At 39.0% G+C, this 12,615-nt stretch overlaps 1 protein-coding gene across 1 annotated transcript in view; it reads left to right on the top strand.

Annotated features, from left to right (window-relative positions):
- Window positions 1–12,615, top strand: part of FREM2 (FRAS1 related extracellular matrix 2) — a 489,280-nt gene that overhangs the window by 370,935 nt on the left and 105,730 nt on the right. Inside the window, exons 9-11 of the mRNA XM_069205491.1 lie at window positions 4,556–4,753; window positions 5,917–6,081; window positions 6,168–6,350. Coding sequence (XP_069061592.1) covers window positions 4,556–4,753; window positions 5,917–6,081; window positions 6,168–6,350 — 546 coding nt within the window. The remainder of the gene's footprint in view (window positions 1–4,555; window positions 4,754–5,916; window positions 6,082–6,167; window positions 6,351–12,615) is intronic.

The following is a 12,615-nucleotide window of genomic DNA, read 5'->3' as shown; positions in this document are numbered from 1 at the left end:
GTTATTTCCTGCCTCCCATTTAATATTTCCCAAGTATGAATACCTTTGAATCTATATGATTACTTAAATTTAGTTGTTATCCAAACTTTTAAAGCCCTCCCTAACTTTGAAAGTGTGCTACATGAAAAGCAGTGTACCAATTCAAATTATAGCTGCACACTCCCAATATGTAGTGAAGGTATCTCCACTTCAGGTATCTTTCATACCACCTTCCATCTAGGATCTCAAATTGGAAAAATGTTTATTATATTTGATTAATAAATGTTGAAAAATCCCAAACATACTACATGATAAAAGTTACATCTTCATTTAAAAGAGTAAAAACATTTAAAGATAATACCAACATTCTTAATAATTGTGAAACCCGAGTACACTGCCTAAATTACAAAAACTAAAAAAGTTAGTAATCAAATTGATACTGTTTGCACGAGTAATCCTCTTTCTTAATAATTTAAGAATGTATCACAGTATTATCTTCAAACGTTGGGCGAAAACATCTAAGCTTAGCTTTCCACAAAACTACAGAAATGCAGAGAAGATACTGTAGAACATCTCTCCCAAAGCCACAAATGCAACAACATCTATATGTATCTCAAATACTGCATTGTCAACAGAAGTGTTCATTGTCATTTTAGGGAACTTAGTTTCACCAGTTTGGACACTTTGACCATATCTATCATTCTCTTTTAGGGTTGGATTAAATGCTCCGTTTAGCCTGAGCTGTGTTTCAGAAAACAAAAGAAGGCATTTGTTTGCTTCTATGGATCCTGATTCAACTTTTATATAATTTTATAACACAAAATGATGAAAGCGCGCCTGCAAAATTTGGTCATGGGGGTATTTAAATTTTGACTTGGTCTATCCCCTCACTTATTTCCAAAGAAATGGACAGACATGCCCCCCTCTGAACTATGGGGTCCTCTCATACCAGGGACCTGCATTACAGGTCTAAAATGTTGCTTGCTGTTGAAAAGGAGTATGCTTATGGATTTGGGCCTAACTCGTGACCCTGATTTTACTTGCAAAGGTGTTCTTCTGCGAGAAATTCAACAGCTCCTGCTTAGTTGTTGATTCACTGATCAAATGTTCTTTCAGATCTGTAACCTAAATGTTGTGAGATGTTTCCCGTTTATGACACTTTCAAAACTCCTGACTGCGTAGTTGGTTTATGATAACCAGACAGATGTCATACAAAAAAACCACTGACATTGAGAAGGTCTATTCTGTTGTAACTGAGGGAAAGCTGAATGCATGAAGGTGGAGATCACATTTGGGAAAGGAAACCTCCTGCAGTGAACAAGAATGGGCACCCAGGAGTCAAAGATACAAACCCATCTGTGTTGTATGCTTTTCTCCTCTTTATGGAGCAGAAAATAGAAAGTAAAGAGAATTTGAGAACAGTCCTGGCATATATATGGCACATGTGTATATATATATATATATATATATATATAGAGAGAGAGAGAGAGAGAGAGAGAGAGAGAGAGAGAGAGAGCGATATTCACTGTTTTACCTCTTTGAAGGCAGTACTGTCTGACTTTATTTACTCAGCCTCAGAACAGCCTCTGAACCTCAGCCTCAGAACAAAGTTACTTGGCACTGATTGTGCAAAATCTCTGCAACTCCACGATTCAGTTATGCCTTTAAGCAGAATGTAGTCCCATAAGTAAAAAGTCCAAATATGCATAATATACCCATATAGCAGTTAGTCTTTGTATTATGTTGGGGCATGTATTTTTTTTAAACGTGACTTCTTATCTTTTCATTGTGATTTTTTTAATGAGAAAACCAGTCAAAGACCCGCAAATTAAAAAGCATACTTAGCTCATTCATTGGAATTTCAAGCACTGGGCAGTCATCAGGCTGCTTGGTATGCAGTCCAGAGCACCTGTATTGTTCAACCTAGACACCTCACTCTTACGAGAATGGGAAGGAGAGAACCAATAACAATGGGGGTGCATTACTTTCAAGGATAGCATTAGTGGGGTTAGTCAGTAATGTTTCTCGTTGTTTTTGATTTACTTATGAAACATGATCTACAATTTGAGCATATATGTGAGGTGACGGCGAATACAGGCAGTTGCTGGCTGACTCCATAGGCAATAGTACTGTAATGATGCCCGATAAGAAAAACACATAATCAACCTGAAAATAATAGCTTCAACTCCATGCTGTTGGGCTACAAGTTATTCAACATTAATTGGAATTAACACAGCTTAATTCCTCAACGATGTGTCTAATTACACATGCCATTAAGTGAATCGGCCTTAAGAAGCTCCATAAAAACAGCACATGTCCACTGACAATCACGAGTAAAGTGTCCAGCTCCAGCTGTTGTTTACTTTCTATGTTGTTGTAGGCAACAGTCAACGGGTGAAATATACTATTTGCAGGACAGCAGACCAGATATAGAAAGAGCAGCCTTTTCGATGTGCTGTATGAGGGTTTGCCATCTAGACATGTTTTTATTCAAATTGTTAAAAGAAAATTCACTGTGTCATACGACCAAACACCCCTGTGATTTACAATTAGATATTACATTTTTCGGGACTTTTGGATCAACCTCTTTGGTGTCTGGCAGATTATTGTTAGTGAATGAGCAGACAGAAATCCATTACATTTTGATAATTCGATTGGTAACAGTGTTTATTACAATGGTGCAGTATCAAATAAACATTATTCATGAACTTTCCACCACCTCGCAACCTAATTCTGTCCCCAGTCAATGGATTTTGTTTACAAATAATTTCACACCAAGAAGCTGTGGGTATACAAATTCTTCAAGGATGCAAAGGGAAACATCTGAAAAGTTGATCATATCCATCAGCACTGTCACTAAAGACGTGACTTTGTCAACCATATAGAGAAAGGGTGGGATCAATAGTATATAATTATGCTTTTTCACTTCGTTAATATAATAACACCCAACATTTCATAGTTATTTATATTCCAACATTTATTTTATGAATTCTATTTTTCTGAATAAAGGCAGTTAGTTTAATTTCTAAGAAACTATATGCTTGTGAATGTAGAAAAAATAGACTAGATAAATTATGTAGGACAAAACAGCTCTCCCTAGATTGTCTGCCTACAAATGAAGACATATATGCTCTAGATGGCAAGTAAAGTGATGCTCTTGTGTACAGATATTAATTGGGGTCACTTAAAATAATCCCTCACCCTCTTTTGCATTTCTGTGCTTGTGCCAATGTTTACTGTTTAGCTATAAATGAAGCACAAACTAACCAGATAAACAACATTACAAACTTGTGTTAGATGAACAGTAGTTTTGAAATGTAGAGTCTTCTTTTGAAAAGAGTTGAAAAAGTGCTAAGCTGGACATGTCTTGTTTTACAGAAATATTAATATGAAAAATAGAAACGAAAAGTCCAGAATTTTCCAATAGTACACTGTGTGTTGATATTGACGTCCTTTTGTATGAATGACCCATTGAAGGTTTTTGTAAAGAAATGTGCTAAATGCAAAGTTGTAATTCTTCACCACCAGAAGATCAGATTATTGAACAATTCAAATTACCTCCCTGAAATTTAGCTGTCGTTTCTCCAGACATTTTAGAAGGGGACACAGAGGCAAATCAGTTGAATGTGTGCTGTCTGTAGTACAAAAGAAAATAAACTTCCTATGGCTCCAATGTCAACCTCCTAAGTATCCTTGAAGTGAGGGGTCTGTCACTCTGAAAAAGACCCCATAGCTACTATACCTGTCAGGAGAGTCTCACTATATGTGAAAACTGTGACATCCCTTGCCTTTCATTGAACTACAACTGATAGCAATGAAGGAAGGGATCCTGTTAGCTTTGCGCCTACCTATGTCCACTTCATGTGGTCTGTCTTCATATGGTTATTCTGGCAAGTTAATTCAAACTAGCCCTGCTCTGGAAAGCAGTGCATTTCAGACTAATGCCCTTTCTTTCCTAGAACCAAAGGAGGATGTCCTTACCTGAGTCCACTTTCTGGGAACCATATTTTTAATAAAGTGTGCGTCTGGGCTAAAACCAGTAAGTAGGGTTATCAGTTTTAATGGAAAAGAGGTGTTGCATGCGTTAGATGAAATGATAGCTTGCTTACGGCTGCCATTTTGTTGCACTCTATTGTAGGGGCAGTCAGTTTCTGTTCTCTTTCCAGTGGTTATGATGTGGTTGAACTGTTGGGTGTGGCCCGTATGAGGAGGTGGCATCCTGTACTACAGGGACTGTGTTATTCCACTAGCTCTGGCAATTAACAGGAAGGCAGATGAAGAAGGAGAAGTTGAGTTGTGGTGAAGAAATTATGAATACATAAGAAGTATATTTTCTGTCAGCAAATTAACAGGTTTGGAGGTGTTGAGGTTCCCTTTGTATAGAATAAAAGACAATATATTATAGAGCTTGTGGAGTACTGATTGATTCATTTTCATTGCAGGATGGACAAACCTATGTGTACACATTAGAGAAATAATATATTAGCCACGTTTCAAATGGTTCAACTTGGGAAGATTCATGGTGTTTGGGGCAGTAGTAATAGTTGTGCTATAACACTTGTGTTTTCTATTGCAGTGCCTAAAGTACAGTTCAAAGAACCAGTTTACATAGGCAATGAAAATGATGGACAGATTACAGCAGTTGTGTACCGGACTGGGGATATCAACTACAAATCTACAGTACGATGCTATTCCAGGCAAGGCTCTGCACAGGTAATGATGGATTTCGAAGAACGTCCAAACACCGACAGTTCCATCATCACGTTTCTTCCAGGTAACAGTGTCTTTCCTGTGAGTATTTTTCTTAGACAGTGGTTAAAAGTCTACTTGCTATTAATGGAGCCTATTCAAAAACGTTTTTTTGCGCCCAAGTTTATTTGGGCGCACAGAAAATTTGATTTGGGTAAATTGCTAACCCCATTCACATTATTACCTTTGGCAGAAATTTATTTTTGCTAGTAATATTTACAAATTCACATTTGGTTGAATTTCTGCAACATCAAATTTCAGGATAGGACCAGACTAGAAGGCAGATCTGACTGGAGGTTTTGGTGATAGTTTTGGAAATCCCTGAATAGTGATAGATTTGCTTCGAAGGAATGAGTAATTGTATTAAAATTAATTTCTCGCTTTTAATTTTTCAACCTTATGCACTGGGTCCTAAATGACTTGGCGCTGCATATATATACTCAATAATTCTGCTTTTTACACAAGAACTGTGTATGTATTCCTGGGCAGCTAATCAAGCTAAAATGAGTATCATTGGAAGGTCTTAACCCTCCCAGAAAGAGGAAATAATTAATCTCTTTTGAAGCAGTTCATTAGTCATTGCTTCAGGATCCAGCAGTGTGCATCTTGGGAGACACCAGAGCACCACAAACATGCATATGCCAACAGGGGATACTCAAGTGTTAACAATCAACACCTCTAGACAAGCAGCAACCAATGTATATCATTCTTCAGGCTGTCGACTAACGTCATCCATGTGACCTTTTGGCACAACAGCAGGGGAATGAAGGGTGTACTGCACTATGATGTAGTTTAAATCTTAAAACCTTGAAATTAGCCTTCCCTCAAAGACCTTGGTCTCACTTTCAACTTGTTGGCCTCTCTATTGGGCTGTACAAAACATAGATCCAATGCTCTGTTGGTCCAGTAACAGTTGTTACATTTAATGGGCCAACACAATCTGAATACAGGTTTTCAGGACATTACCCACAAGATATCATCACCTTCACGTCTGACAATTGGCTAAACTTATTTACTGCCCATCCTGCTCCTGCTTTTCCTTTCAAATTCTCTGTTGTGGGAGTACATGTTGTTCTCTGTAAAGCTCTCCATTGCTTATAACCCAGGGTCCCAAATGTATAATTTCTTCAATATATCAATAAAGTAAGCCAAACTTCTGGTATTCATCATTCTATGTGATGGTTTTAGGTGAGAGGGAGAAACCCTGCATCCTTGTTTTGGTTGACGATACTATTCACGAGGAAGAAGAAGAGCTGCGCCTGGTTCTTGGTACTCCGAAAAGCGACTCACCCTTTGGAGCTTCTATTGGTGAACAAAACGAAACTGTAATCAAAATCAAAGATGACTCAGACAGTAAGACCATAATAATCATCCCTATATGATTGTCCTCAGAGTGGCACTGCAGCACATAACTCAAACCATTTTCTCTGAATTCACAGGGGCCATCATCAAGTTTGGAGAGACCAAGTTTAGTGTCAGTGAACCCAAGGAACCTGGGCAGATTGTGGTTGTAAAAATTCCTGTCCTTCGCCTTGGAGACACTTCAAAGGTTTCCATTGTGAGGGTGCACACAAAGGACGGCTCGGCCACCTCCGGAGAAGACTACAACCCTGTGTCAGAAGGTACGAGCAAAGCAGAGCCAGTGCTTACTTAATAGTGGTGCATCACATTATTTTCCGGTGTTCTTGTGTGCAAAGACAAACAGCAATGAAATTACCATTACTCTCTGCTGTTCTTACTACTTGATTCTCATAGTGCATGTGGCCACTTCTCCCTTAGCGCTTCCCTGCGTTGTAACAAAAATATTGCACCACACAACTGGAAGATGCTCAGGAAATGTGTTAGATTTTTCGTGCTAGGGAGTGCCTGTCCTTTATGATGTTGACAATTATTTTGTTTCTCTGTAAGGGTTTCCACACACGTGCCATTCAGTCTTCCTGTCTTTACTGTTTGTTAACTAAACCCTTTGTTGCAGGTCCTTCCCACAACATGACATTGCTCTAGAAGTGATTTCCTAAGCAGCTTTTAGAAACAGTGCCAGAGTTGCAGTAAACGTGTCTGGGAACAATATATATATATATATATATAAAGTTGCTCGGATTCTACAAAAATCCTTGTACTTGCTGAAAACATCTTGCTATATTCAGCGTCTTATGCATATGTGCACATATTTTGGCACTGCAATGGAAAAACGTATTTTATTCTTGGTTAATTTAGTAAACCGGAAGGAACAAACTCAGTTCACTGCTCAATACAGGTCTGGGATGTCGCCCCAAAATATAGTAAACCCCAGTAAGGCTTTCAGACTATCCGCCAAGAACATACAAGTGGAATGTTTTCCAATAATAAATTCAGAGGCTGTTACTTACTTATTTGCAGGTCATTCTAAACAACCGAGTAGGTTCTAGCAAACCTTCTGTCAAGGATCCTAGCCCTAGAAAACAGGGCATCTCAGTGTAAAATGTTAATGGCCCTATTCTAAAAAAAAATCATACATTTAACAGAGTTCAAACAAGTATCCTCCTGCCTCAGTTTTACAATTTTCTTGGAATTCTCGAAACATCTTTTTTTCAGGGCTAGCCCCTAGAAATGTTTATAGTCGTTGGTTTCCAGGACTAAGACTGCAAACCTTAACATATGCCACTATTATATTCGAAGATAGATAATTCACCTATTTAAGGTTTTTTTATTTTATTTTGATCATTTATATGGCTTACCTAGACCCTGGAGTGTTAGGGGACTTTATAAGAAAAATGTCAAAAAACGGAGGAGAGATAGGTTTATAAGAGATGTGGAACCGGTTTAATAGTTTTGGCAACAGTCTGTAAAAACATGTCTGTGATTAGAGGGTGTAACCTGGTAGTGGAGATACCCTTTGATCACCTGGTTCAGATATTCAGATAGGGATTCAGATATTTAGCTATTGTCTAAAGAGGTGAATATTGTGATGATCATGCATGTGGTATGTGTAGATAAATTCCTTACTTCTAAGACTAGCATATCCCTAACAGAAAGGTTTCTTCCGTGATGGGGAGGTTCAGGATTTGAATACTCTCCAAAAGATAGGTATGCCTGTTCCTTAGGGATCTTGGGCGTCTAGAGGTGGAGACCAGGCCCACTAGATAATACATTTTGTTTTAATGTATGGCCTTGTAGGCTAGACAGTCAGTGTGTGCACTCTTACTGGGTGATGCGTCTCCTTTCACACCACTCTTCACACGCCAAAAGGCGTGATATAATTATTTATAAACTTCTCCTCGAAATCTGTAAACAAATGGAGGTTTTCACCTCTTCCCACACATGTAAACCCGTTATTTCATCATTTCCCATAAATAATATTCCTTTAAATCTTGATTTTCTTGAGTGCATTTTGAGGACTACCCTTCATTAGGGCGCACTTAACAGTTCTAGGAAATCCTGTTCGGTGAATTATTACTCCATTCCAAGATGGCTGACGAAGGAAGAGGGGACGTCAGTGCGCCCACGTGCACTCCTCTGCTCTACAAGTAGGTTTATGTTCGACAAATACCAGCATATATATGCATGCAAAGTTAGCTAGCAATACTAGAGTGAAGGTAAATGATTAAAATATGCTCAAGTGAAAACACTTGGCTTGCATTTGTGCTTTGAGGTTCACTATAAACTTTCAGTCCACTTGTGTCCTGCACATAACATACACAACTTCAGGTGTAAGCCATCAGCCGCCTCGCCTGGTGTGGTTCACCCTGAACCCACGTGTGCAGTTTAGAGACACTATGAACATGGCGACACTTTTACATAAAGGGGAAATGATGAGAATGGACCATATGAGAAAGTCCTCGTGATATCATGGATTTTTCCAGTCATGTGATGCCAGGGCGGAACTTACCCATCCCTCGATGAGTAACAAAAGCTCGACATGTGCCAAGTCGCTCATGTTCTTGAGCAGAAGAGCACCCGGAACTGTGACGCAGCACTAAACTACCTCTCAATAGAAAATTTGGGATGCTTTCTAGAACCGTGCACACCTGAGCTGTGCGTTTCCAAAACCGAGCACCACTGGCGCAAACAGATGTTAGTGAAATCGCACTAGCTCTTTTAAATGAGAGGGCCTCTCATATCCCAAAATGCTACAGGTGTCCTTTGAACCGGACTATCCCTTGGGCCATGTTTCAGAAACGTGGCACCTCTGCAAAATAAAGGGTAGTATTTGCCCGACACAAACTGCTTTCACGTTCTGGGCTTACATCACACGTCACGGTAGTTCATGTTTCTGTTTTTAAATTAAAACGATGGCTATTCTGTGGCAAAGTCAATTTGGTCACTTTTTTTGTTACAAAAATATGAAAAATACGTTTTTTTAAAGTTAAAAGCGCATTAACAGAATAGCTTTTACGCTTTAAAAATGACGCAAATAACCGAGCAATTCAGTTTTTACCATTTTTGCTACTTAGGTTTCAGAAAATGGTGCAAACAAATCTGCTTATGCTAGTTAAATAAATTGTAATAAGGTAATCACGTCTTAGATGTGACTTTACGTTCTTATCTGCCCTTGTGTAAAAACTCACTTTTACACCAGGGCAAACGTAGATTAAACAGATTTGATAGCACATGTGACACATATAATGCTGATGCATGATTTCATTTTGACCTAAGACATCTGTTTGAACAAATTCCACTTTGCAGAGCCGCAAAGGTTATGCAAATTAATTTGCGCGGTTATTTTTATAGTGCCAATTTTCTGTACTAGAGCCACTGTTCTTCCACTGGAACCACTCCACATTTTTTACTTGTCACACCTCAAAGAATGCTGGATTGAACTGGCACATCATTTGTTGCGCTTTTTCTGTGTTATTTTTGGTGCTTTCACCGATAACAAGTAATAGAACTTAGGCCCACTTGGCATGGCACCCGCACTTTGTTGCCTGGCCAGAAAAGGTCCTCCCTGCCTGGAATCTGGCTGTCTGCCTTCTGGAATGTGTGTAACTTCTTTAGTCTTTCGAATCAAAGGACTCTCCTGCCATCTCACCTCCCCTTCTCACATCCTGCGCATCACATCTCTCCTGTTGGAAGCGTGATGCTATCTTTGACCTCTGGTTTTATCAGTTATCATTATGATTTGGCATCTTAGATTTGCTGAGAAACTCAGTTTTGGGAAATTTTGTTTAGCGTGAAGTTGGTTTGAAGTGTGCAGTGGTTGCAGTTCCTGGATACACTTGTTTGCTTTTTTTTGCAGGCATATCTTTGCTCACGCTATTCGTTTGTCTTTGTTTTTCTTTTCTACTATTGCCAAAGTCATAGCTTCTTATGCATACTTTAAGGAATAATATTTTGATAACAATACAATAGAATTGCACTAGTAATTAACAGCAGTCTAGAAATTAGTATGAAAGCAGAGTAGAAAAAGTAGCCCTCGAATATTTAACCTATTCTATCCTCATATTGTAGTAGCCTTGAGCTATACTGAACACCATCTCTGACCAGTGGCTCATATGAACCTGGGAAATCCACTGAAATACTGTAGCCGGGTAATGAACAATGTAAACAGTGCCTTCATAACGTGTGAAAGAGGATTACTTTATGCAGTCCCTTTCTGCAGGGACTTACTGCCAGGCAGGGAATAGTGCTGCTCACCCTGCGGGCAGCATCACCTTCATTACCAAGCCCCAGGTGCTGAACTTTTGTCTTCATGAAGCAAAGTAAGTACCGCACAAGAATATTATTTTTCACATACAAATCATGGAAGGTACCAAAGAGAACCAGAGAGCTTGTCCAAATATACAGATCTCCTCTGTTGAAGTCTTAAAAATGATCTTTGAGATAGTTACAGAGCAGATGCATACTGATCTTGGACGCATATCATCTTGTTATATGTGGTATGTTAACAAAGTAATATAACCAAACCATTGTCTGACAGAAAGATTGTGCCCTAAATAGGATTACCAAAATTATTGTCAATTGGCGCAAATAATAGAAAATTCACATCTAGAGATATGATAAATATACTGATATTGATTGTTGGACCATACCCTCTCAACAGCTCTGATGTCCTGCATCTTCAGATCTGGGGCTTGATCTCTTCCTAATAGCATACATTACATGTGGAGATTTTTCTCCATTTGCCACATTCTTGATCGTCTATGAGCCAGGCACTCAGGTTTAAAAGAAGTAAAAGCATCTCCAGAGCGTCCTTATGTCTACACAGACATTAGTTCCGAGGACGTCTTAAAATTGAACTAAAAGTATGGGACTTTAAATACAACTTCCGCTTGGAAGACAAAATATTTAAATTGTAGTTGAATTGCATATGTTTTGAAGGAATTGAGGGATACAGGGAAGAACACGTGCCCACTTAAATTTTGAGTGGGGTCTTTCTGTACTAGCCAAAGTGGCTTATTTATTCCCTACTATCCAACAATCAGAGACCGTTTTTCACATAACAAAAAAAAAAAAGAATAGTGCATATAATTCAACAAATCAAAAAGGCATGGTTCCTAGGTGATCCTGGGACATATCTCTATGGGTTAGATTTCAGAGGAGCAATGACTTCATGCGCATAAAATATGAAAAGGAATTACCAAAGCATGATGCGGTTTAATTAGGCATAAACTGGCACAATTATTTGATGTGAATATTGCATTTGGAACTGCAGGGGCGGAGGAAACCAGCAGAAGATAGCAAGGAGTTGATCAATCAGACGAGTTGTGCTCCGGCCACTATAAACAAAAGTTACAATTTGTTAATAGTATTGAGACGGCAATGCCAGACAGTTCTATATGAAATGGGAAGCAATGCTAGAGAGTGCTAGGTCATGTTGTAGGTTCCTCTGATGACAGAGAACTAGCTGATAACAGAGGTGGCTCTTCCGATGTCTGAAAATGAAGGGCCAGATGTATCAACTATTTTTTGGTCAAAAGCACTCCAAGTCAGAGTTTGCAACTTGCAAATCCCATTTAGGAGTTGGTACAGTGGGATTGTGAATGGATACAGATTCAGTATTTGGATGGCGTGTGGTGCAACACCTTTGTTGAGGGTTATCGGCAGAAACATGTTGACCGTTTCTTCAATATGAACAGACAGGTTTAGAGTACGCCTGTTCTATCCTGGTTTTTAATCCTGACCCAGAGATGTACCAATAAATCTATTAGCATACTCAGGAGTTAATTGTAACTCACATCACTCTTTTTCCCATTCTGTTGTATTGGTTTACACTATGCATCCTCACTGCACCCCACTTTGCTCATCACTGTAGGTTGATTCTACCGCTAAAACATCCACAAAGCTCATCCCTAAAAGAGGAGGGGGTTGTAGCCCGCACCATGATCAGTTATTACAATACGAGTAGGTTACCTATGATGAAGCATGCCACTTTTGGGTGGTTGAGGGAATTCATCCTTTAAAAAGGATTCTTTCACTACAGCCAAGCCACCTTGCTTTCTCCTTTCTTCCCTTCCCTTTTCTTTTCTTCCTATACCTTAGTTTGTCTTAGTTACGGACCAGGGGAAGTTTCATAGTGATAGTGTTGTGGGTGACCTTTCCAAATAACGAATCGGTATGCACTGTGTAAATGGTCAGTGACTGTATTTCTGTTTGCAAACCTTTGAAAAGTTATAGACTTTCAAACTCAGGTGGTAGCCCATTTGGAAAATGGAAGGGGTCACTTTTGAACCCCTTGCCCTTCGTGAATGTTGAAAAAAACTTCAGAGAACGTAGACAGTGATCCTTGAGACCACTGCCAATTCTCAGTGAAACTTTATTTTTTAATACAGACCTGTTAAAAAAACGGCCTCCATTTAAATTAAAAAAATCTTTATTTAAACACAACCTCAGAGAAGGTGGTCTGCTTACACAGGTCCCTGTGACTGAGTTCGGTCAGAGTGAGTCACGATTTGTGACCTACTTCAAAAA

This window comes from Pleurodeles waltl, chromosome 8 (assembly GCF_031143425.1).
Source record: "Pleurodeles waltl isolate 20211129_DDA chromosome 8, aPleWal1.hap1.20221129, whole genome shotgun sequence".
NCBI classification, from domain to species: Eukaryota; Metazoa; Chordata; class Amphibia; order Caudata; family Salamandridae; genus Pleurodeles; species Pleurodeles waltl.
The sequence above is the reverse complement of the archived record's forward strand: the minus strand, read 5'-3'. Positions and strand labels throughout refer to the sequence as shown.